The sequence below is a fragment of the Mixophyes fleayi genome, chromosome 8 (genome assembly GCF_038048845.1).
Source record: "Mixophyes fleayi isolate aMixFle1 chromosome 8, aMixFle1.hap1, whole genome shotgun sequence".
Classification (NCBI taxonomy): Eukaryota; Metazoa; Chordata; class Amphibia; order Anura; family Limnodynastidae; genus Mixophyes; species Mixophyes fleayi.
Window position 1 is genome coordinate 134,987,717 of NC_134409.1, and position 26,344 is coordinate 135,014,060.

Sequence of the window (26,344 nt, forward strand, 5' to 3'; positions counted from 1 at the left end):
ACCTGCAGTTTAGTAAATATACCCCTAAGACTGGACCTATGTCACCTTTCCAAAAAGCTACACCTGGATACAGTCATCACAAATAAGATTACTGAAAAAGAGACTTCCAAAGACCTTGGGGTAGATTTATCTAACCTTCTAAAAATGCAAAGTGTTGCCTATAGCAACCAATCACATTCTAGCTATCAATTTTTTTCGAATGTACTAGATAAATGATAGCTAGAATCTGATTGGCTGCTAGGGGAAACACCTCTACTTTTCCTTTTTAAAATGATTATTAGATCTACTACCCCCTTTGGTTGCAACTAATTGTGAAGACAGAACTGGCGGCACTGAGTTTGGCGGCAGTGAGATACCTTGGCTTCGTCTTGCCACTAATTTATCCTGCTACATCGATACTCTTCAGTCACTTTCCGATAAATATATATCAGTAACATGACAATACTACAGTCAGTGTGCAGAATACAGATTTATCGTCCTATTTTTTGCCCCGCTGCATCTTTACGACATTGATTTCACCGTTTGAAATACACGAGCACAAGTTGTATATCCGATAGGGATGAAATCCTTTATTGATCTCCGAGAACATAAAAGCAGATGAGAAAACTGAAAAGAATAAACTAGGAAAGTGAGGCTGTATGTCACCAAAAGACGTTTGTCCGAATAACGGAATGGACAGGACAATAACTCTTGCTGCAGTAACAAGGCAGGCCAATTACTTCCCATTATTAGTATTATTACCCTGCTGTAATGCACAAGGGATGGTAATATATGTACAAAGTCCTGTAATATCTGTATAAATACTGAGTTCTGGAAAACACAGTTATTGTTATTATATGAGAATTAAAGTCACAACATTAATTAGCCACAAAGAAAGGTATTTTCTCAGTAGGCAAGTGGCTCTCGGGAAAGACTATAATGCAGTCTGAAGTGTCCAGCATAGCATATAATCCACAATAATGAGAACATAATAATGAGTTTGAAATCATACAGCCTCTTCTGACAAGTACATAATACAACCTTCTGAATAATTTGTAGCGCAGCCTGATTTCAACAGTATACAGTGCAGCTTTATATGCCCAGTATATAATGCAGCCCAACTGATGTCCCTTGTATAATGCAGCCCTTGCTGATGACCAGTATATACTACAGCCCTTGCTGATGACCAGTATATACTACAGCCCCAACTCATGATCAGTATATAATGCAGCCCTTTCTGATGACCAGTATATAATGCACCTCCAACTGATGACCAGTGTATTATGCATCTCCAACTGATGACCAGTATATAATGCAGCCCCAACTCATGACCATTATATAATGCAGCCCCAACTGATGACCATTATATAATGCAGCCCCAACTGATGACCATTATATAATGCAGCCCCAACTGATGACCAGTATATAATGCAGCCCCAACTCATGACCATTATATAATGCAGCCCCAACTGATGACCATTATATAATGCAGCCCCAACTGATGACCAGTATATAATGCACCTCCAACTGATGACCAGTATATAATGCACCTCCAACTGATGACCAGTATATAATGCAGCCCCAACTGATGACCAGTATATAATGCACCTCCAACTGATGACCAGTATATAATGCACCTCCAACTGATGACCAGTATATAATGCACCTCCAACTGATGACCAGTATATAATGCAGCCCCAACTGATGACCAGTATATAATGCACCTCCAACTGATGACCAGTATATAATGCAGCCCCAACTGATGACCAGTATATAATGCAGCCCCAACTGATGACCAGTATATAATGCAGCCCTTGCTGATGACCAGTATATAATGCAGCCCTAACTCATGACCAGTATATAATGCAGCCCCAACTGATGACCAGTATATAATGCAGCCCCAACTCATGACCAGTATATAATGCAGCCCTTGCTGATGAACAGTATATAATGCAGCCCCAACTCATGACCAATAAATAATGCAGCCCCAACTGATGATCAGTATGACCCAAACCATCCTTATTTGCTGAACAATATCAATGTCTTACTGTTGAAGAGGGATCAGTATTCAGAGCCCTCACAAGTGCTGTCATTGGTTCTTCAGCCCATCAGAGTTTCCAGGGCTTAAGATCACCATGCAGCTCCCAGTCAGCAAAACAAAATAACATATATTCCCCATTTATTGCTTCCTCAATCACAAATATTCCTCTTACACAGAGATTTAACTTGTTATAATGTCTATGTTTTATTACACTGTAAGGAGCATGAGTGGCCTACAATTTGTGAGACTGAAATGTATCGATTCACTAGAAACACACAGTGCATTTATGTAGTGATTCAGTCCACCGAACAGCTGCCTCCAGTGTGCTCCTCACAGTGTCTGCGTGATATCCCATTGGTTCCTAATGAACAGACTTGCCTACTTTACTCCCTTCTGGGATTGAGCAACAGAGGCGGGGCCTGCACTTGCCCCTTGGATCACGAAAAAGAAGCGGGATAGGAGAGGGTGACCTTTTCCCCCTGGAGACCTGGAAGTTTCCCAGACATTCCGAGAGTGCAGGTAAGTATGCTAATGACTCCACATCCTTTATTCTTATAAATATTGTCTCATCCCAGAATATAGCTGCCTCCACAGAAGCTCTTTAATAAATATTCTCACCATGACACTGGCTGTCAGTCTATTAGTGCAGTGTTCCTAGATATATCTGCAATGCCCCATGTAAGCCGAAGCCAGGGCTTGGCATCTTTATGTCTGCTTAGTTCCCTGTGCTTTAATTCTAGAACTCTGTGAATAAATCAAACATCCATTCCCTCCGGCTCTTCAGTTACATGTCCGGTGTTCCCCTCTATAAACGCTGCAGTAAACATTGCGTCCCCTCCCTCGAGGAACGTTCAGCTGGCTTGAATAACAGTCATATTTTATTGTTGTTATGGTATACAGAACTGCCACCAATCATTCATCCCTCTGTCTGCACACTGTGCTTACAGGGATTCCCACTACGCACGCTGTATACCGACTCTAGCTCTGCCATCTCACTTAAACCCTCAGTTCTAAGTTTATCTTTGCAATTCAATAGCGAATTTAATTACAATCCATTACAAAATGATATTATATGCGATTTATAAGCAGAGTTTATTTCCTCTATGAGGACAATAAAACACATGGACATAGCTTGTGGCACGTTCGCTAAATATTTGTATTTATAAGGAGAAGACGCGTGTACAGGTTATAACAAGAGGTTGGCGATAGTAGGTCTAGATCCACAGGGACGCTTTTTCCGGCAGACGGGAGTGAACTGGAGGAGGAAAGAGCAGTAACTCTGTTTGCATCAAATTTTTCACACTTACTGAATGACTTAAAAAAGCCTCTTCTGTAAGGACATAACCTTATGGATATGCCAAACAATTCAATTCTTCTTTCATGTACAAAATGTTCCGCTCCCAAATTTCCCCCTACTGAATCTTATAATGTGATCACTCGCAAAATAATGGGGGTCAGACTCCCAGGAATCACCACTGATAGTTACAGGCAAAAACTACTTGTGTATACGGTCCCATAGCAGGTCAGCTGTCCTATTTTTTCCAACTGATGGGCATGTGATTGCCACCCATGACTTTACATAAACGATCACAGATCAGAAACACTCATTACCCCAGTCCTTAATCAGATTTTACATGGCATGAGATAAAATACATCCATTTACATGACTGGAAATTGCACTTAATCGCATAACAGAAACATATATGAAAAATAACACAAGCTCCTAAAAAATGACATGCAACTAATTACAGACAATTGCACTCTATTTCAATTTCAGTTGAAGAGGAAGTATAATTCGCTCGTGTTTCCTAAGCCTAAAAGTTCCTAACATACTATAACTAGGTACCAATCAAATGAGGGGAAAAAAAGAAGTAAAAAATAGACAATACTTTGCTAAAAATGGATTGAAACAGTCAGTCACATCTTAATATTTACCATGATTGGCCGGGGTATTCGTGACCAATGATCAATGAGCAGCTGTCAAACCCGCCTCTTGTTGCGTCATGATGTTTCTGGCTGCCATGTTCAAAGTCCCAGCACCAATAGTTATCTCACTGGGACTTTTACAAATAATCTCCACTGTAAGCCTGAAGTTCTGTGAAGATGCAGCAAAAGACAGAGCCAACAGGATTTAGCTGCGGGAATCTGGTACTACAAGAGAACAGAAGAAGGGGTTCTCAGGGCTTAGAACCCCACAGTTTAGGTACTAAGGGTTAATGAATGGGTCATTACTTTAAAAATGAGTCCAATGTTCTTAGCTGAGCAGTATTGTTTGCTACGTTGGTCTTATGGGTGAATGTGGAGGGAGAAGAGAATAGATGACAAATATTAACATAAAGACCATAATATTATTCTTGATTAGAAGTAGACGGCATATTTTGCAGTGCTGTATATTGAGCTGATCACTTTACAAACCAACTATATATTTTACAGCAACATTGAAGAGAAAATGTAAACATGATCCTGCCCAAGTGGGCTCACAATGTAGGGTGTGTGGGGACCCTAAAGTAGATGGGAAATAACATCTACAGGAGAACATGGGAAAGGAGAAAGGGGCTAGCCTTAGGAGGAGGGTGAAAGTGGCTACCCTTAGGAGGAGGGTGAAAGTGGCTAGCATTAGGAGGGCGGTGAAATTGGCTAGCTTTAGGACGATGGTGAAAGTGGCTAGACTTAGGAGGATGCTGAAAGTGGCTAGCCTTAGGAGGGCGCTGAAAGTGGTTAGCATTAGAAGGATGTTGAAAGTGGCTAGCCTTAGGAAGATGGTGAAAGTGACTAGCCTTAGGAGGATGCTGAAAGTGGCTAGCCTTAGGAGGGCGGTGAAAGTGGCTAGCCTTAGGAGGATGGTGAAAGTGGCTAGCCTTAGGAGGACGGTGAAAGTGGCTAGCCTTAGGAAGATGGTGAAAGTGGCTAGCCTTAGGAGGACGGTGAAAGTGTCTAGCCTTAGGAGGATGCTGAAAGTGGCTAGCCTTAGGAGGGCGGTGAAATTGGCTAGCTTTAGGAGGATGGTGAAAGTAGCTAGCCTTAGGAGGGCAGTGAAAGTGGCTAGCCTTAGGAGGGCGGTGAAAGTGCTAGGCTTAGGAGGATGGTGAAAGAGGCTAGCCTTAGGAGAATGGTGAAAGTGGCTAGCCTTAGGAGGGCGGTGAAAGTGTCTAGCCTTAGGAGGATGGTGAAAGTGACTAGCCTTAGGAGGATGCTGAAAGTGGCTAGCCTTAGGAGGGCGGTGAAAGTGGCTAGCCTTAGGAGGATGGTGAAAGTGGCTAGCCTTAGGAGGACGGTGAAAGTGGCTAGCCTTAGGAAGATGGTGAAAGTGGCTAGCCTTAGGAGGACGGTGAAAGTGTCTAGCCTTAGGAGGATGCTGAAAGTGGCTAGCCTTAGGAGGGCGGTGAAATTGGCTAGCTTTAGGAGGATGGTGAAAGTAGCTAGCCTTAGGAGGGCAGTGAAAGTGGCTAGCCTTAGGAGGGCGGTGAAAGTGCTAGGCTTAGGAGGATGGTGAAAGAGGCTAGCCTTAGGAGAATGGTGAAAGTGGCTAGCCTTAGGAGGGCGGTGAAAGTGTCTAGCCTTAGGAGGATGGTGAAAGTGACTAGCCTTAGGAGGATGCTGAAAGTGGCTAGCCTTAGGAGGGCGGTGAAAGTGGCTAGCCTTAGGAGGATGGTGAAAGTGGCTAGCCTTAGGAGGACGGTGAAAGTGGCTAGCCTTAGGAAGATGGTGAAAGTGGCTAGCCTTAGGAGGACGGTGAAAGTGTCTAGCCTTAGGAGGATGCTGAAAGTGGCTAGCCTTAGGAGGGCGGTGAAATTGGCTAGCTTTAGGAGGATGGTGAAAGTGGCTAGCCTTAGGAGGGCAGTGAAAGTGGCTAGCCTTAGGAGGGCGGTGAAAGTGCTAGGCTTAGGAGGATGGTGAAAGAGGCTAGCCTTGGGAGAATGGTGAAAGTGGCTAGCCTTAGGAAGATGGTGAAAGTGGCTAGCCTTAGGAAGATGGTGAAAGTGGCTAGTCTTAGGAAGATGGTGAATGTGGCTAGCCTTAGGAGGATGGTGAAAGTGGCTAGCCTTAGGAGGACGGTGAAAGTGGCTAGCATTAGGAAGACTGTGAAAGTGGCTAGCTTTAGGAAGATGGTGAATGTGGCTAGCCTTAGGAGTATGTTGAAAGTGGCTAGCCTTAAAATAATGGTGAATGTGGCTAGCCTTAGCGTGATGGTGAAAGTGGCTATCTGTCAGAGGACTCGGAGTACGGACAGCGATTATGAAAGAAATGGATAGGCTTCTTTGACAAGAGGAAACTTGAAGAACTGTTTAAAGGTTATGAAAGTTAATGAAAAACAATGTCAATAACAACAGAGGAAAAGGGACCTCAGAGACTTTGTTTCAGATTATATGAAGGCCAGGGAGCAGTATAGTCAGGCAGTGGTTAATGCAAGTAGAATAGAAAGCAGGAATATTAGTAGTAGCAAGGTTATATTACCACTATAGGTCACTAGTAAGACCTCACCTTGAGCAATGTGTACAGTTCTGAAGGAACTAGCTCCCATAAGACATTAAAAAGAAAAAAAATCACAGAAGAGGCTATAAAAATGGTGCATGTCCTGCTTAGATGAGTAAAGGGGCAGAAGAAATCTGATGAAAACATTCAAATATATCAAAAGTATTAATGGACGTCAGGAAGGCATTATTTATATAAATAAGCCGATCTCTACAACAAAGGGACACCTTGAAATTGTAGTGGAGAGGGCTGAAAAGTAAAAAAAGGAAGAACTTTTTAACATAAAGGGTGATAGGTCCATAGGATAGTCTTCCAGCAGGTGTGGTGGGGAACCATACAGTAAAATAATTCAAGATATGCATGGGAGAAATATATGGCTACTGTTAATACTTGTAAGTATTACAAAAAAACATCAAGCATAAAAAACACTTAAAGAAAACCAAAACTTCCCTCCTGAAGAACAAACACACACAAAAAGATCAGAGTAAATGGACCTGAAGGTTCTTATCCGCCTCCTCATTCTATGTTCCCATGTTTAAGTCTGATAGGATGAAATAGATCCATAGATTGGTGGCTCCATGGACATTTGGAATGTAATGAGGTTGAGAGAGTGGAGGACATTAGAATGTCATTGAAGGATTGCACAGGGCTACTGGTAGAATATCTATTGGTTGGGATTGAAAATTACATATGAAAAGATTTGAGGATGGATTTGTACCTTAGGATCAGCACTTTTTTATTATGGGTATAAAGATTAGCAGTTAAAAGCAGCAGGTAACAAGTTGAGCAGAGTCCAGTTAGGACAAAGTTACAATAATCCAGGTAGGAAATGTATGGAGTGGACCTGGAGCTTGATTGCACCATGTGTTGGAGATATGCCTATCCCAGACATGTTATATGACAGAAGTGGTAAAATATGGAGATTACCTGAATACATGAGATACAAGTGAGTGTAGTTTGAATCCAAGACAGCAGGCTTAGGAGCTAGGTAGAGTGGCATGGTAGCAGCCATTGACTATTGGCATGCACGACTTAAGTATAAGGCAAGTGAATCACAAGTTCAGCAAGGTCCGTGCTGGTGTGCATTACACACTCTCAGCCTTATCACCAGGCTCCAAAGGACTCAGCCTGTTCCCAAGACCCTGTTTTTCCCGACTTCCCTCTGGGCCCTTAATGCATCTCAGATGTCAGTGACGGATGCCAGCTCTTTACATGTGCCCACTGAGCCACCCCATGACTATTAGAGATCAGATAGTGAGAAGGTGGCAGGAACAGTATCAGATCTGCTTTTTCTGTGGTTAGTTTTCGATGCCTTTGCAACAACCTTAAACAAATGCCTGAAAGAGAGTTGGAAATTTAGGCTGATACAGAGAGAGTGAGCTCAGGGTAAAAGAAATAGATCTAAGTGTCATCGCGGTATACCTGATACCGGAGCCGGCAGTTGGATGTCTCAGGGAGCAGTACCTTAATAAGACCTATTGGCAGCCTGCTCTCCACTCTACTGCCAGCCCAGAGATCATTTCACTTAATCCCGGCAGTCTCTGACAGCTGCTCTGCGCCTGTTCCTCGCTCCTGCCTCCTTCAATCGCTTTCCTTTCACACAATTTTCCCTTTCAGCTGCGAGATGCCAGAACACAGCGCAGTAATTACCGTCTTCCGTTTAAGGCAGCAGGAGAGGAGAGTCAGTTGGGAAGGAATACCAGAGACACAATAAAAGAGAAAAAGACTCTTTTTTAAAATTCATGAGACAAAGAAAAAGCTTGTTGTGAAATAATACAGATAAAAGATATATTTTTTTGTACACGCAGCATTCTCACTTTCTGCGGCTGAAAACAGACTTGGCTTCAAGGGACATTTGTGTAATAAGAAGCAGTGGTACTGAGCTCAGGCTCCAGTGCCGTTTATGATCAGCTTAATGCATATCCGACAACGAGGGTTAGGCTGGGTATACACTACAGGTACTCACCCAATTATCGGGCCAATCATATAATAAACGACCGTTAGGTCTGATATCGCATTAGCGTGTGCACTGCAACGATGAACGTTTATCGTTCCAAAGCACATCGTATTGTTTGTTTTAATTTTATAAACGGACTAAAAATTTCTATACATGACGGAACAGTGTCAGGCAAATTCTGCAGTGTGTACGCACTCTCGACCAGATCTCCATAGAGTTTACAGAGTCACAATCTTTTCACCCGATGGTTATGATAACTCCCTACCTTTTCTGCTGCCTCTCCTCCTTCTTTCCCCTTCCCCGCCCCTGTCCCCCTATTCTCCCTCTCTCCCCTGCGTCTCTCTGTCTGTCCACCCCTTCCCTTAGATTGTACGCTCCTCTGAGCAGGGCCATCTCTCCTCCTGTTTCCACCACTTCTAACTCTACTCTCCAGCTACTTTGCCCTCCTCCTCGAGGACCCTCCTCCCCCCGTCCCCTCTGGGGGTCTCCCTGTCTTCTGCGCCCTCCTTCTTGGGCTCCGTTGTTTGCCGATCCTCCCTCCCCCTCTAGCTGTGCATTGAGCTTATTGAGTTACTGTGCTTACTGTTTACTGTACTGTGCTGTCTCACCTTGTATTGTAATTCGTTTTGTCCCTGTACGGAGCCACGGACACCTTGTGGCGCCCTATAAATAAAAATTAATAATAATTAAAAAAAATGAAGAGCACAGATCTGAAGGTAAATCATGTAATACGTGTATCAGCTGCTGAGCGGGACTTTCAGTCGTTGGGAAAACCATTAACGATATCGCATCGGGAGAACTTTTCTGTAGTGTGTACCCAGCCTTACTCACCAGCATTGCTTAAAGGTGCAAACATGTATGAAACGCAACTAATCAGACATTAGACATTTTCTTTCATTGTCTAACTTGCAATCGTCAGATAAAAAGTAATTGCTGGTAGGTGATGATGACGTTAGTACAGATTTGCACCTTTGACCATTGTTAGTGAGTAAGGCTGGGTACACACTACAGGGATTTCAGTCGATTATCATGCAAGCCACACGATAAACGTCCATTCGGTCCGATATCGATTTAGTGTGTAAGGTCCAACGCTGAGCAATTATCAATCCAAATCACATCATATCGTTTTTTATTTTTAAACAGAACTAAAAATCTCGTTCAGCAATTCAGCAATGGGACAATGTTGCTCCAATTCTGCAGTGTGTATGCACTCACGGCCGGCAGTGTCCATAGATCTCTATGGAGGGTGCAGACTCTGTTCAGCCGATGGTTATGACAGATGAAGAGCACAGATCTGAAGGTAAATCTTGTAAAACATGTATACTGTGTACACATGAACTACACATGCTGGCATGCTGATTGGGACTTTTTTATTTGTCAGTTGTTTGCAAAATCGTTAAAGACATCGCATTGGGAGAAATTTTCTGCAGTGTGTGCCCAGCCTTACCCTCAATGCACTAATGATGTACCAGCAAGTCTTTCAAAATCACATGACTTTATTAAAGAAATAACAAATAATGGACATTTCCAAACATGAATAAGTGCAAATGCATATTTGCTTACAGGTTAATGCACACATTTAAAGGCCAAAATGTCAGCACTTATGGGGGATGTATGTTCTTCTGGGAGGAGTTGGGCAGGTCGTGTGGGGAGAGGGGCTAGATTAATGCTGATTAAATGCATTTTTACATCTATGTTTCTGCCCCCATGAAAAATGTAGATTTTGTTTTGCAGGGTGTGATTATCTAAATGTAACAAAGGGGGGAAGAAAGCACATTTAAGGAGGTGTGTATGGGGAAGGGGGGGGGGGGGGATAATAGCCCTTTTTTCCTACAAAAGGACTTGATTTTTACACCTAATCTGAGTTGGCAATGATTGGGCCTCATCCTCTATAATTGGATGAATTTTGCACTTTTGTGGAAAGTGCATTTCTAGGCAAACATTGACCAACGTAAAGAGGACTTTCAAACACCCACAGTGATACGTGTAATTAAAAAAAACCAACAGGGTAAAGATGGCGCTAATGAGATGTGCAGTGAATTAAAATTTGCAAATTTGTGCCATCTCCACCATATAGTGTTTTTTGGTATTCTGTTTCGGGGTTATGATTGGATGAGACCCATGAGGGTATATTTACTAAACTGCGGGTTTGTAAAAGTGGAGATGTTGCCTATAGCAACCAATCAGATTCTACCTGTCATTTTGTAGCATGTACTAAATAAATGATAACTAGAATCTGATTGGTTGCTATAGGCACCATCTCCACTTTTTCAAACCCCCCAGTTTAGTAAATATACCCCTTGGTGTGGTGGGCTGCACATTGAGAGGTTTGCGCCGGGCATTCTAAATCTTTTCCTTGTTTGTCGTACATATAATAAAGTCAGAGCCAGCGTTCCCTCACTCTCATGAGCAAGTTAATACATAAATGTAGATAAACCGAGCAGTATTTTAAGAGTAACACTTGAAAGCTGTAACTATTACACAACATTCTGGTCCTAAAGTGGAAGTTGGACTCTTGGGTTCACTCTTCCCGCCATGTGCATTTTGAGGTTGATCCGCCAAGGACCAAAAATGCGCTTAAACAGACGCAGTTACGCAAATAGAAACGCTGCACCTGTCTGCATGTTTTCCGGTTCATTAGTGAGCCTTATTGTATTTAAATCAATAAGTGAGTGGGAGCTTTGACGGTTTCCAATATGAATATTTAAAAATCCTAATCTGTTCCTAAACGGGTGAATTTGCGGATTTGTCATCTAATATGTAAGTAGCCCTTTAATGTGAATTTGTCACACTGTATGTAGCACAATACATTTCTAAAACATTCACAGTATAAAAAAAAGGATTGTATCATTGTATGATTGTAGTATCTTTACTATTCAGATATTTTTATTTTTAAGGAACAGTTTATTTTTATTTAAAAAAAAATGACTACTCAGCAACACAAAATATTAACAGTAGACTCCGGCAGTATGACATTGTGAGGATTCTAAGTAGTAAGTGTCATTTTTAAACTAGTAGAGATATTCACTCAACTCACAATGAATCTGCCCAGTGACTTCAGCACTGATACCTCTTGTACAGTTCAGTTTACGTTCCCCTGAACTACATCACTGGAAGGTATAGAGGGAACTTGTGTCAATCTGTACAGTTTATAGACCTTTTCTCTCTACAGTTATGTGCTGTTCAGTGTAATTAACTGTTTCTCTTGATATAAGGGTCTGGATCAGGGAACGAAAATCTGGCTAAAATACATTTACACAGATTTCTGTAAAAGTCAGATTTTTATTAAACCCTGTTTCATATATACCCGTAACCACCCACCTGATTCATACAAAGGTTTCTCTTTTTATCATACAGACCCACGTTTAGACCAGTAATATAGGAGTAGACCGAGCAGAGACCTTGTTACTAAGAGATACAAATTTTGTAACTATTTGGTTTATAACGTGGACATGAAATCTCTGTTGCAAAATATGATGTAGCAAATAATTATAACGATAATAATAATAATAATAATAATAATAATAATAATAGTTATTATAGTAACTGTTACTCAGAGTGACAATTTGTCACTATTTGTTGTGTTATTATTTGTTTTGTTACAAAGAAATGAAATCAGAGCTGTAAAAATGTATAAAGAAAATAAATATAGTAATAGTAATAATAGCTGTAAACATTACTGCTAATAAATAGAACAAATACATAATAATTATTTCCTAATTTTCTCATAACCAAATTTAAAATGCAAAAAAACAACAACATAACCCTTGGTACAACCAGTATACATTAATTGTTTTTCAATGAACCCAAAACAGCAGCAGAAAGTGAGGCAGCCGGGACTTGGGACCAAAACATAATATATGCAATAGGTGAGGGGGTCAATAGACCAGTGAGATTAGCTTCAGCTGCTAAGGATGGTAACATTAGCATAGTAAGAGCTGCAATGGGCTCATGAGACCTGGCTGAGACATTGGGGGTAGTAAGGCTCACTGCTTACCGCTCACGCACAGGCTGAGGCTGCACAAGCCTTCATCACACGTCTCATCCTGGCTGTCAGGGTCTTCCTCCTCCTCTCCTGCCCTGGTGCTCTCCCTCCTCTTCCTCCGAGAGGGTCTCCTGACGCTGCGGAGCACCTTGTTCACCCTGTTCATCAGGCTGCTTCTTCCTCTGCTTGGTCCAAGTGTGTAAAGGTCAGTTCAGCTCCCAGAGGGTTTATTACCCGGGCTGAGGATGTCTTTGCACAGGAGCTGAGTCTGTGGGTGGTGTGTGGGCAGAAGCTGGAGTATCCCCCCACCCTGATAATAACTCTCAGGGTTATTTTCTTATTGCTGGAGGGGTAATAACTCCTTGCTGGATGCTGCGGGGGTAATAACGCCTTTCTTGATGCTGGGGAGTGGGGTGGAAGTAATAGCCCCTTGATGGATTGTGTGGGGGGGGGGGGGGTGGTAATGACCCCTTGCTGGATGCTGGAGGGGTAATAACTCCTTGCTGAATGCTGGAGGGGTAATAACTCCTTGCTGGATGCTGGAGGGGTAATAACTCCTTGCTGGATGCTGGAGGGGTAATAACTCCTTGCTGGATGCTGGAGGGTTATTAACTCCTTGCTGGATGCTGGAGGGGTAATACTCCTTGTTGAATGCTGGAGGGGTAATAACTCCTTGCTGGATACTGCAGGGGTAATAACGCCTTTCTGGATGCTGGGGGGTGGGGTGGAAGTAATAGCCCCTTGATGGATTCTGGGGGGGGTAGGGGGGTAATGACCCCTTGCTGGATGCTGGAGGGGTAATAACTCCTTGCTGAATGCTGGAGGGGTAATAACTCCTTGCTGGATGATAGAGAGATAATAAATCCTTGCTGGATGCTGGAGGGGTATTAACTCCTTGCTGGATGCTGGAGGGTTATTAACTCCTTGCTGGATGCTGGAGGGGTAATACTCCTTGTTGAATGCTGGAGGGGTAATAACTCCTTGCTGGATACTGCAGGGGTAATAACGCCTTTCTGGATGCTGGGGGGTGGGGTGGAAGTAATAGCCCCTTGATGGATTCTGGGGGGGGGGTAGGGGGGTAATGACCCCTTGCTGGATGCTGGAGGGGTAATAACTCCTTGCTGGATACTGGAGGGGTAATTGCCCGCTGCTGGATGCTGGAGGGGTAATAACCCCTTGCTGGATGCTGCAGGGGTTAGATGGAAGTCCACGTTTAGGAAGCTGCTAGCTCTCCTCAAGCTGAAGGATGAACTGCCGCTTAGATCCCACAAAGCTCAGCTCCTGTCAGCGGGGAAGGCAGAGCGACATGTGGAACAGATACATCACGTTGTTACTGTTCATACAGCAGTAACTTCACTGGCATTCTCCTGGTAGCTAAATAGAGGGGAAGGAGAGAGGCACAGCAATAGGAGATGGCTCTGTGTGTAACGAGTAGGCGATTTGATTGTCAGTTCTTCAGAACAGCATAGACAGGTGCTGTACAAAAAGATCTATGTATATATATATATCTAATCCGCCTATCTAGTTCATGTATATCTATCTATCTCATATATATATATATATATATATATATATATATATATATATATATATATATATATACTGTATATATCCTATCTATCTATCTATCATCTCTCTATTAATCTATCACCTATATTTTATCTATGTGTCTATCTATGTCATATATCTATCTCCTTTATATCTCCTATCTATCGATCTATCTATCTCATGTATATCTAAGATCTATCTATCTCATGTATATCTAAGATCTATCTATATATCTATCTATCTATCTATCTATATATCTCATATATATCTATCTATCTCTCATATATATCTAAGATCTATCTATCTATCTATCTATCTATCTATCTATCTATCTATCTATCTATCTATCTCATATATATCTAAGATCTATCTATCTATCTATATATCTCATTTATATCTAAGATCTATCTATCTCATATCTATCTATCTATCTCATATATATCTAAGATCTATCTATCTATCTATCGCATGTATATCTAAGATCTATCTATCTATCTATCTCATATATAACATTCTCCTATATATCTCCTATCTATCTATCTATCTATCTATCTATCTATCTATCTATCTATCTCACATATATCTAAGATCTATCTATCTATCTATCTATCTATCTATCTATCTATCTATCTCATATCTATCTATCTATCTATCTATCTATCTATCTATCTATCTATCATCTATCTATCTATATCCTATCTATATATCTCATATATATCTAAGATCTATCTATCTATCTATCTATCTATCTATCTATCTATCTATCTCATATCTATCTATCTATCTAACATTACATCTATCGAACATCTATCTAACATAACATCTATCTATCTATCTATCTATCTATCTATCTATCTATCTCATATCTATCTATCTATCTATCTCATATCTATCTATCTATCTATCTCATATCTATCTATCTATCTCATATCAATCTATCTATCTATCTATCTATCTCACATATATCTAAGATCTATCTATCTATCTATCTATCTATCTATCTCATATCTATCTATCTATCTATCTATCTATCTATCTATCTATCTATCTATCATCTATCTATCTATATCCTATCTATATATCTCATATATATCTAAGATCTATCTATCTATCTATCTATCTATCTCATATCTATCTATCTATCTAACATTACATCTATCGAACATCTATCTAACATTACATCTATCTATCTATCTATCTATCTATCTATCTATCTATCTATCTCATATATATCTATCTATCTATCTATCTCATATCTATCTATCTATCTATCTATCTCATATCTATCTATCTATCTCAATATTTTAAATGTAGCGCATTAAAAAGCTTTTAATCAAGCCAGTGAACATATGCACTTGATTTATACACACATTAAGTATGTGTCATCAGAATGTAGAAACACCCTAAGTATGCCATTAATCCTCCAGATGCTCTAATTAGAGGAAGGTTTAAAACTTCAAACAAGCGGATCCCTCCGCTCGGAGCGCGGATGTGGGGTAAAAACAGGAGAAACTGCAAGAGCTGCAGTAGTTTAGGACAGAGAGGAGACTATCGCAGTGTGATGGGATATTAGAGAATTGTACGGGAGGGGGGATTTGTGGTAACAATTTACTCAAGAGTATCAGAGGAAATTCACGTCCGAATCCACTCATTAGAAAATGGTTCCAGCCTGTATTGCAGAATATAGGCCAATGATGATAGACAACAGGTGGCCTGGTAGTGTGGGGCCCGATTGCTAGACCAAAGGCCACATATGGAGCGCGAGAAATATTATATTGCCAACCACTGATTGAGTTCACTATGGTTCCCTAGTCAGCCCCAATAGAGATTGTTATATTGTTGTCTTATTGTAATGGCTAGGCTGTGCACTAAAGTCTACTCCACCTGTGCACGAGTCACTCTTACAAGCAATGAGCTTATGGCAGTGTTGGCTAACCCAGTGGTTCCCAAACTTTTGCAGTTCGCGGCACCCTTAGAGTCTCCAAATTTTTTCAAGGCACCCCTCCAAAATAATTACTGAGCAGTCCTGTTTTAGAAGTAGTTGGGTCAAAAAATTGTAATAAGTATTTAGGTCACGACAAAAATACTTATTTAGTTGTATGCAAAAATGCCCCTCTGCATCCAGAGACACTGCCCCTCTGCATCCAGGGACACTGCCCCCTCTGCATCCAGACACTCTGCCCCCTCTGCATCCAGGCACTGTGCCCCCTCTGCATCCAGGCACTCTGCCCCCTCTGCATCCAGGCACTCTGCCCCCTCTGTCACGCTGTCCCCTCCTCTGCCCTCTGTCACGCTGTCCCCCCTCCACTGCCCTCTCTCACGCTGCCCCCTCTGCCCTCTGTCACGCTGTCCCCTCTGCCCTCTGTCACGCTGTCCCCCTCCTCTGCCCTCTGTCACGCTGTCCCCCTCCTCTGCCCTCTGTCACGCCGTCCCCTCCTCTGCCCTCTGTCACGCTGTCCCCTCCTCTGCCCTCTGTCACGCTGTCCCCCTCCTCTACCCCCAGGCACGCTGCCCCCTCTGCAGCCCTCTGTCACGCTGCCCCCTCTGCAGCCCTCTGCTGCCCGCTGTCCCCCTCCGCTGTCACACTGTCCCCCTCCGCTGTCACACTGTCCCCCTCTGCTGTCACACTGTCCCCCTCCACTGTCACACTGTCCCTCTGCTGCCCCACTGTCCCCCTCTGCTGCCACCTGTCCCCCTCCGCTGCCACACTGTCCCCCTCTGCTGCCACACTGTCCCCCTCTGCTGCCACTGTCCCCCTCCCCTGTCACCCTGTCCCCCTCTGCTGTCCACTGTCCCCCTCCGCTGCCACACTGTCCCCCTCCGCTTCCACACTGTCCCCCTCCGCTGCCACACTGTCCCCCTCCGCTTCCACACTGTCCCCCTCCGCTGCCACACTGTCCCCCTCCGCTTCCACACTGTCCCCCTCCGCTGCCACACTGTCCCCCTCCGCTTCCACACTGTCCCCCTCCGCTGCCACACTGTCCCCCTCCGCTTCCACACTGTCCCCCTCCGCTGCCACACTGTCCCCCTCTGCTTCCACACTGTCCCCCTCTGCTTCCACACTGTCCCCCTCCGCTGCCACACTGTCCCCCTCCGCTTCCACACTGTCCCCCTCCGCTGCCACACTGTCCCCCTCCGGTGCCACCATCCTTTTCACTCTGCCCCACGCCAGACATAAAAAAAAGAGAAGACAGAAACTTACCAATCAGCGCGGCGCCGGGACCCAGCAGCCTCCTCTCTCCCGCAGCTGTCACTGAATATAGACGTCAGTGACAGCTGCTGCGGGAGAGAGGAGGCTGCTGGGTCCCGGCGCCGCGCTGATTGGTAAGTTTCTGTCTTCTCTTTTTTTTATGTCTGGCTCGCGGCACCCCTGGGAGCTGCGGCGCACACTTTGGGAACAGATCCGGGCTAACCTGTAACACTCCAGATGTTGTGAAACTACAAGTCCCAGCATGCTTTGCCAATATATAGCAGCTTATCGCTGGAAGGGTATGCAGGGACTTGTAGTTTCACAACACCTGGAGTGTCACAGGTTAGCCAACACTGGCTTATGGGAACCTGGCTTCTATATGCAATTTTCCCACAAAACCACTCCCTTAAAGAACAAGTAAAAACATTATTTCACAATGATATGTATATAAGAAACATTGGATCATAAGCCTTTGTATATATTAGTAGATATAATAAATACAAATTTTTAAAAGTCTGGACCAAATCACTATAGATATATTGTATATTGATACATTTAGTACCTTCCTGTTAGATTAATGTATTAAACTTGTATGTGATTCCTATGCATTGTTTGTGAATGTATTTTACGAGAAGAATGCATGCTATACAATCTGTAATATTTAATCTTGTACATTATTGTCAACATTTATGTTAAATAAACACGATGGAAAAAAATAAAATAAAATAAGTAAAATACATATAAATTATGCCTTACTGAGCTGAATAAAATACATGAAGTGATTGGAGTTTTTTTATACTTAACTAAATACTTTATTTTGAAAGCAAAGCAATTTATAAATGATTTTAATTTGATAATATAAAGCAACGAAACGCGTTAAAGAGACCAAAGGTACGTGGACGATGTTCACTGGAATGTTACCACTGCCAGGATTTACAATGCTATCACTGGCAGTAAACCTTACCATATTTTACGATAATGCGATAACAAGACATGGATCTCTTCGTCTGCTGATAAAAGTGGCTCATAGTATGTTCGTTGTCAGTCAGCTATGGGCGCCAGCAGATTCCCGTTTTCCAAACACTTTGCTGGTCTTGTGATATTGAAAACAGAGTACACAATAGAATGTTGCCACTTACAATAATTTATCAAAGTCCAGTGGTCACTTCCAAAAACTTAAGTCCCATTAGGGCTCTAGTAGGTGTAAATATCTAATTGCCTGCCTGGGCCAGGCTACTATTAGATATTATAATCTTTGCTGTCAAATCTCTGCATCAGAAGTTGGAAATATTCAGCGACATGAGCTTTCATTTTATAGATATTATCCATCATCAGCTCTTTTCTTGAGTCCTATAAGGTATAGCTTGTGTGTGTGTAATGGAATAGGTTTTTCAACCCTTATCAACATGAGGTAAAGTCTAATCATGAGTAAATTCTCTTGGCCCTCAATAATTAAGAGCTTATGAACAGCATCATGGGTTAAGCCCTCAAAGAACGTTGTATAGTAACAGTGACAGTGTCTGGAGGAACTGAGGAAGAGCAAAATGACTTTAACGTACGTAAAATCAAGGAAATCGCTTCAGAAATGCCAAACTTCCTGGTATGTGATTCATTTGTTTGAAGTCACCTCAAGCTGATAATTTTCAGTTCCCCCATTTATTTGATGTCTAGCAAGCGGCACAACTCTTAACAGATGGATCTCCCTCGTCTGACAGACCAACCCTCCGCATGACCTGTGAAGTCTGGTGGAAATGGGTAGGGAGGAGAGCTAGAAACCTGCCAGCTCTATGACATAAAACTAAGGATGGAAGAAAGTAGGGGGTTTGGAAGCTATTAAGTGTCCTTCAGAAATGTATACCTAAAAGAGCTAGTAGGCCCATCGTTTAACGGGTGGCTCCTCGTTTGTAGAGAATGGATAGGAGGGGTTAACTATCCTGGAAATTGGGTAGTGAGTGACTTTGGTGGAGCCAAGTTGGTTTCTTAAGCAACGGCCATGTGTGTCCACTCTCAGGATTGTGATAGTGTACCTGCACTTACTTGCATTATGATGGATAACGACTGCTTGTTGAGGCAAAGGTCTCAGGAAGGCTCCAGATGGCTGAATAGCTCCTAAGTAAATTGGGTAGGGCGACACCTTAGTCAGGTAACTCAGCATCTGGGCTTTTCCTGCCGAGATGGCTTTTCAGAGGCCACTTTCACATAGTCCCTAGTTTCTCCTGGCCAATTAGAAAACACATTATGAGCGTGATCAAGGCATGGTGATGCTACAATGAGAAGTTGAGGTGTCCATATATCATTTGGAACACAAAGCCAATGAATGGATCTGCTTTATGATATCTCAGAGAACGGAATCTCCTTTTTTCACCCGCCTCAAGTTCTGCAGTGGGCATAATGATAGGACGTTGGTCAAGAGCTTATTGACACTTTAATGAAGGACACTGCCCTTTTAACACTTTCTGTGAGTATCAGCTTTAATGATTCTCTTGTGGAGGGGCCCACTAGGTGTTTTAGAAGGACACAGTGGAAGACCAGCCCTCGGGGCGGTAGAAAGCCAGAGGACACCAGTGCGCATCCTAGAGAGAGGATCGGGATTCAGTCTGTATGCCAGGAAGCCACTCTGATTAGAAATGGTTTTTGTTTTGTATTTTTTTTATTCCCTTTGTTTTCAAAGTAGCCCCTAGGTTTTCTAGTAATTTTAAATTGGTCAGTGATCACAGCGATGTGGTTAAGAAAAAATGATTAAAGGAAGTTGAGCTTGGAAGGATGGAAAGTCCATTTGTTTCAATTCTGTTTTCAAACATGAGGGTCTGTCCCCTCACCATCGTACCTAAAAAGGAGGTGAGTAAATTCCCATAACTTGTACTTCCAAGGATGTGCAAAATCAGGTTGTTTTGGAAGGAGGTGGAGAAGCAACCCACTAATGTAGGAACACCTCCCTGCTGAACTTCCTTTAAGTATCTCTTCTTACAATAAGAAGTCTAATTGCTGCCCCCGACCACCCAGCTTCCCCTATCAGAAACAGGAAACTTCTGTGCCCCAAAGGACATCAACGACAAGGGCATAACTACCAAAGGTGCTAGGGGTACAGCTGCTATGGTGCCCACAGGTGAGGAGGGCCAGCCTTCCCTGTCAAAGCCCCATATGTATGTGAGTTTTTCATTGTTGGGGAGTATTTGGTGGCCGTTGCCAAACTTTTGCTATGGGCCCCAACAATGTTTAGTTACACCCCTGCTTGACGATGTATTTTATGGAGTCATTTAATTCCTTTGTGAAGGCTCTTTAGCGCCACGTTGTGCTTCCTGAACCTTTATAGAGTTCGTGTGCAGTATGGATGTCACGCATTGGCGTTTGACCCTTTCTATACCACAAAGGCCACGTATTCTTTATAAGAAATCCTAATTTGTATAAAAATGTATATTAGATATTTTCAGTCTCAGTTCTCTGCCCACGCAGCTGAAAATTAGTCAAATTGTACTGAACCGCTAGTGCTCGGGGATAAGCTTTAACTTTTTTTAATCCCAGAAGGGAAAAAATGGAATTTAAAATTCAAGCTGATGTAACAGTTTCTTAGACTTTTCACTGAAATAATAAATTCAAACATCCGGAAAAGAAATTAAAGCAGTTTCGCCTCTGGGACTCAATTATGATGTTACAGGGCCAGAGATAACCACAACATGCTGGTATGGTTATAGTACATTGCGGGTCAGGTTCATACATTTCCGAAACAAGAGAAAGCTGCAAACAAGGCAGGGCTCGGCCTGTCAACCTTCCTGTGCTGAACCATCAGCAAAGGATGTTTACAGCCCGTAGGCAAAACTCAGCACTCTAGATAACAATTCACTACAAATCCCAACACTAGCCGGGAATGATGTTCAGCTCAACAACAACAAGTGTGCAAAAAGGTTTTCCCACTAGCTGGGGACATCGCCAACTCGGCTAAGCTTTAGAAATGTAAGCCCGTTTTTATGGATGTCCCCATAAGATCTTTTAAATAGAGATTTTAATAAATCAATATACACAAACACGGAATAATATTCCTGCTGCAAGGCTTGGCATGCCTTTTGTAAGATAACAAGTGTCTATTGATTATTATGGGCCATTATACTCTGAGACTTTAGAACCAAAAATAGTGACGCTACTTTAAGTCTCAAATCATTGAGGCACATATATCATGCATCAATGATGTATATGGTCCCTAATGAAGTCGTAGGCTGCATTCTCATGTAGCTCAAATATTTTAAAAATGTTTCTACTTTCGGCAAATCAGAAACTTAGATCTGAAATTTTCATGATGAAGTTTACCATATAAATTTCAGTGATCTTAAGAGAGAGATTAGTATGTCCTTGAATCTTTGATGTTCAACTAACAAAAAGATCACAGGAGAATTAAGCAGATTATTTATTTTTGCTTATTAATACGAACGTAGAGGTGTTAACAACTGTCGGTGATAGGAAAAGTGAGTGAGAAACATGAGGAAATAGGGCTCTGGGCTAAGATTTTAATTATATTTCCAGAGATATTCCTAAAAATAAACCCCGATAGCTACAGAAAACATACTTATTGTCATAACAGCCTATTTAAGGCACATTTGGGTGTGGCTCACAAGCCAGCCCTTGCTAGATGTAAACCCCTATACCTGGGAGGTGAGTGCATCTGATTTTAACTGAATTTGAATGGAGTTTAAAGCATATAGATCAGTGTAGGACCTGCATATAATGTGGTGCCCTTGACGCTGGGATGCAGGCTTAAAGGTTTTGATCAAAATATGAACTAATACCTCATGTTTTCATTTTGCTAGACGCACACAGATGTGCAGTGTAAAGGATAAGCTCTGACAACTGTCTTTTTGTTTTGTATACAGAAAACATATTTGCCTACTGTACGTGAATGTTTGGGAGACGAACTGAGTGATGAAACAATTTGTGGCATTTTGAGCAGGAGGAATCAGCACCTATTATGATGTGAATCAGGTCACCATGCCCACAGAACATGACACTTACACCTCAAAAAAAGTAGGCGACTTGAGTTCGGCTGCTGCGGCCAAATTGGTGGTTCAAATTCACAGCTCAGTTAAAATAAAACATGTAAAAATAAACTATAACCTTTTGCCTGTTGTAGCTCAAATAGCTGCATTTTATAGTATGTTTAAATTAGGTTTATTTTGAAGAGCGAACTCTACGGCGTTCAAAGTTCAAACTCAACATTCGCATTGGAAAACCGTTAATGTAGCCATTAAAACTCCAACACGCTGGGACTGGGGAGAACGTGGTCGAATCTTTTCACCGTGCTCAAATTTGGCTCAGTTTTTTTAGTCTATGTTAAGTTCGATTATTTATGAGTTTCTGAGCTTGAGAGCCAGTTCTACAAACCGGTTTGAGAATCACTGCGAAACAAATTTGACATCTTTACCACTGGGTTATGGGGTATTATGATGCTACAAGTTAACCCGTGCATGATACTCATGCATTCTAGTCAAATCAAGCTACTTAAGGTCTTAAAAAGGTTCTTGTCATGCATTTGGGCCTAGCCCAGGCCTCCTCAGGGGAAGAGCGTTACTTCCCGACGCAAGCGCCCTTTTTAATGTGTGTTCATGAGGTAAAATTACCTCACGAAAATGAGTTTGACCCCTCAACTCGTAAACTTAGCCTTTACTATCCCTCCCACGGGGGGAAGGGGGGATGATGGAAGTTAACTGACTTCACTATTCTAATTTTTTTGTCAAATAATGTCAGTATACCAAATTTCAGGTCAATTGGATGAGCCCTTTCTGAGAAAATAGTTTTTTCCACACACACACACACACACACACACACACACACACACACACACACACACACACACTAACACATGCCGCTAGGCTTTTACTTTTACGTTTCAATATTAGATAATGCTAAGAATTTAGTAGGTCAGTGTAGTATATAACTCCGCCTTGCAGGTGGCGCTGCAGCTTGAGGGATTTTTTCCACACACAGACTAACACACGCCGCCAGGCTTTTATATTATAGATATGGGGGTATTATGAACCTATATATGCCAGCTTTGTGATGCAAAGACCCATTTGTGGCATATCACCACATGGGTGGGGCCAAGATTATGTGATCTGCGTCACCCTGCACTTGCCGCGTTACCTCCCCCTCCAGGATCTCCCAGATGGGAGAGTTTAAAAGTTGGGCGATCGCAATAGGAGGACAACAGCGGAACCTGTACTGCCGTTGTTCATGTTAAATAAGCTTTCCCATGTTTTGCATGGGGGAGGTTTCACCAATAGACCTGGCGATAGTGATCTCTGGCAATCACAGACAGGAATAGATTACACTAAATCCCCTTAATAAGGCTTTTTTTTTCTTTTTTTTGATAAATAGGACCCTAAATCTCATTATAAAATAAAGCTGCCTTAATGCAAAAAAAAAATTAAATTTAAAACCCTTGCATCACAATATGGTTCATCCAAGTGCAAATTTACACCCTTCAGCTAAATTTGCTTCTAAATGAGGCCCGAAAAATCTATCTTTAGGAAGACAAAAACTGCTAATTACTTTAATTGCCGTGACAATCTATAATTTCCCCATTCAATGGTACAAACTGCCTATTTATCATGATAATTATTTGTTCCATAAGGACTGTCTTGCATTATATACTTTTATCTTTCCCCTCCTCTTGCTACGATCTCCTCTTTAATTCCTCAAACAGTTGAGAGGGCAGAGACAGGTTTCAGTAGGTATTCTGGTGGCTGAAAAAGAAATATGTCCGTTCACACTGCGGCTTTCTGGAGAGTGAAAAATATGTTCTCTGTTTTTAACATGTAATAAAATACTAAACACAAATGTCTCCTTCTTGTTGAGATGACAGGTCGACTTTAATGGGTGAAGATTACATGGTAAGTGTTTGTAACTGAAATACTGATTAATGGAAGCGCGCTCTGCAGAAAGGTCAAAGATATCTCATTTACAGTATACATTATACTTAGCTGTAAACCCCTAACACCCCCACGAGCCACCAATAACCTATCTCCGGCTCGTACACACTGAAGTGTTTTGTTGATATAGGATTGCCTAAATGATGGGTTTTTACTTAAATATGAGGCTTAATATGAGGCACCCCCAGCCACAGAAATAGAATTTTGTATATTACAGTCATGGCCAAATGTTTTGAGAATGACACAAATATTATTTTTTACAAAGTCTGCTGCCTTAGTTTTTATGGCGGCAATTTGCATATACTCCAGAATATCATGAAGAGTGATCAGATGAATTGCAATTAATTTCAAAGTCCCTCTTTGCCATGGCAATGAACTTTATCCCAAAAACAACATTTCCACTGCATTTCAGCACTGCCACAAAAGGACCAGCTAACATCATGGTCAGTAATTCTCTCATTAACACAGGTGACAGTGTTGACGAGGACAAGGCTGGAGATCACTCTGTCATGCTGATTGAGTTAGAATAACAGACTGGAAGCTTTAAAAGGAGGGTGGTGCTTGAAATAATTGTTCTTCCTCTGTTAACCATGGTTACCTGCAAGGAAACACGTGCAGTCATCATTGCTTTGAACAAAAATGGCTTCACAGGCAAGGATATTGCTGTTAGTAAGAGCGCACCTATATTAACCATTTATCGGATCATCAAGAACTTCAAGGAAAGAGAGAGAGCGTTTCAATAGTTTGAAGAAGGCTTCAGGGCGCCCAAGAATGTCCAGCAAGCGCCAGGACCATCTCCTAAAGTTGATTCAGCTACGGGATCGGGCACCACCAGTGCAGAGCTTGCTCAGGAATGGCAGCAGGCAGGTGTGAGTGCACCTGCACGCAGAGTGAGGTCGAAGAGGATGGCCAGGTATCAAGAAGCCACTTCTCTTCAGGTAAAACATCAGGGACAGACTCAGGGCCGGATTTACCGCTAGGCAACCTAGGCACCTGCCTAGGGCCTAGCGGCTCTCGGGGGGCACAGCTGGGGGGGACAGGAGCAATTAAAAAAAAAAAATCGGCCCCTCCCCCGACTCGCGGCACCTCCCCGTGACTCATGCGGGGGAAGGGGGTGCCGCGAGTCGGGGGAGGGGGGGGTTGGGTGCCGCGAATCGGGGGAGGGGGGGTCGGGTGCCGCAAATCGGGTCCCGACAGCCTCTTCTCCTCTCAGTGTCTCAGTGATACAGAGAGAGGAGGAGAGGCTGCCGGGACCCGACGAGCGATCACGTGACTCTTTTTTTTTTTTTTTTTAAATCTGTTTGGACTGACCGAGGAGGAGCAGCGCGCCGGAGAAGAAAGGCAATAGAAAGGTAAGTAAAACAACGGAGGGACACAGACGTGGTGATGGGCACAGAGGTGGTGATGGTGATTGGCACAGAAGTGGTGATGGTAATTGGCACAGAAGTGGTGATGGTGAAGGCCACAGAGGTGGTGATGGTGAATGGGCACAGAATTGGTGATAGTGATTGGCACAGAGGTGGTGATGGTGAAGGGCACAGAGGTGGTGATGGTGAAGGGGCACAGAATTGGTGATGGTGATTGGCACAGAGGTGGTAATGGGCACAGAGGTGGTGATGGGCACAGAGGTGGTGATGGTGAAGGGCACAGAGGTGGTTATGGTAAAGAGGCACAGAGGTGGTGATGGTGATTGGCACAGAAGTGGTGATGGTGAAGGGCACAGAGGTGGTGATGGTGAAGGGCACAGAGGTGGTGATTGGCACAGAGGTGGTGATGGTGATTTGCACAGAGGTGGTGATGGTGATGGGCACAGAGGTGATGGTGAAAGGGCACATGTGATATTGTGAAGGGGCAAAAGTGACAATGAAGGGGCACAGTGTGATGATAGAGGGACAAAAGTGACAAGAGCACATACTTGGATTTATGCGTATTATTTTTCCAAACAACGTATAACAAAGTATTTCTGCCCTGACTTCAATATTTATTAAGTTGTTTTGACCCAACTACTTAAAAAAACGGGACTGCTTGGTAATTATTTAGGGGTGCCTTTTTCTGCAGCAGGGTGGCCTTGCTCTTTTCACATGTTAGGTACGCCCCCAAAGATGCAAGCCACGCCCTCACCTCCTTTGACGGCACATGCTTTCATATCTACTTTACTATAGGGGTATATGGTAGGCATGCAGCGGCACATGCTTTCACTTCTACGTAACTATAGGGGTATATGGTAGGCTGCAAAAATATAGTGCTATGGATT

The 26,344-nt window shown here is 42.7% G+C and overlaps 2 protein-coding genes and 1 long non-coding RNA gene across 10 annotated transcripts in view; 2 read left to right on the plus strand and 1 right to left on the minus strand.

Annotated features, from left to right (window-relative positions):
* The window catches only part of LSM3 (LSM3 homolog, U6 small nuclear RNA and mRNA degradation associated), a 491,439-nt gene that overhangs the window by 189,876 nt on the left and 275,219 nt on the right, over positions 1-26,344 (plus strand). The window lies entirely within an intron of this gene.
* Positions 1-26,344, minus strand: part of GRIP2 (glutamate receptor interacting protein 2) — a 225,014-nt gene that overhangs the window by 86,678 nt on the left and 111,992 nt on the right. For 3 of the 8 annotated variants that reach the window (XM_075183675.1, XM_075183666.1, XM_075183665.1), the window contains exon 1: positions 12,448-12,867. The exons of 3 other annotated variants lie outside the window; for them this stretch is intronic. In XM_075183675.1, coding sequence (XP_075039776.1) covers positions 12,448-12,601 — 154 coding nt within the window. In that variant the 5' untranslated portion in view covers positions 12,602-12,867. Of the gene's footprint in view, positions 1-12,447; positions 12,871-26,344 lie in introns of those variants that run through there. 2 more of the 8 variants (XM_075183674.1, XM_075183678.1) reach the window with 2 other exon arrangements.
* On the plus strand, positions 9,578-22,974 carry LOC142099801 (uncharacterized). The gene is made up of 3 exons (XR_012678616.1): positions 9,578-9,750; positions 10,185-10,235; positions 22,036-22,974. It is a non-coding gene; the product is annotated as an uncharacterized LOC142099801 (long non-coding RNA).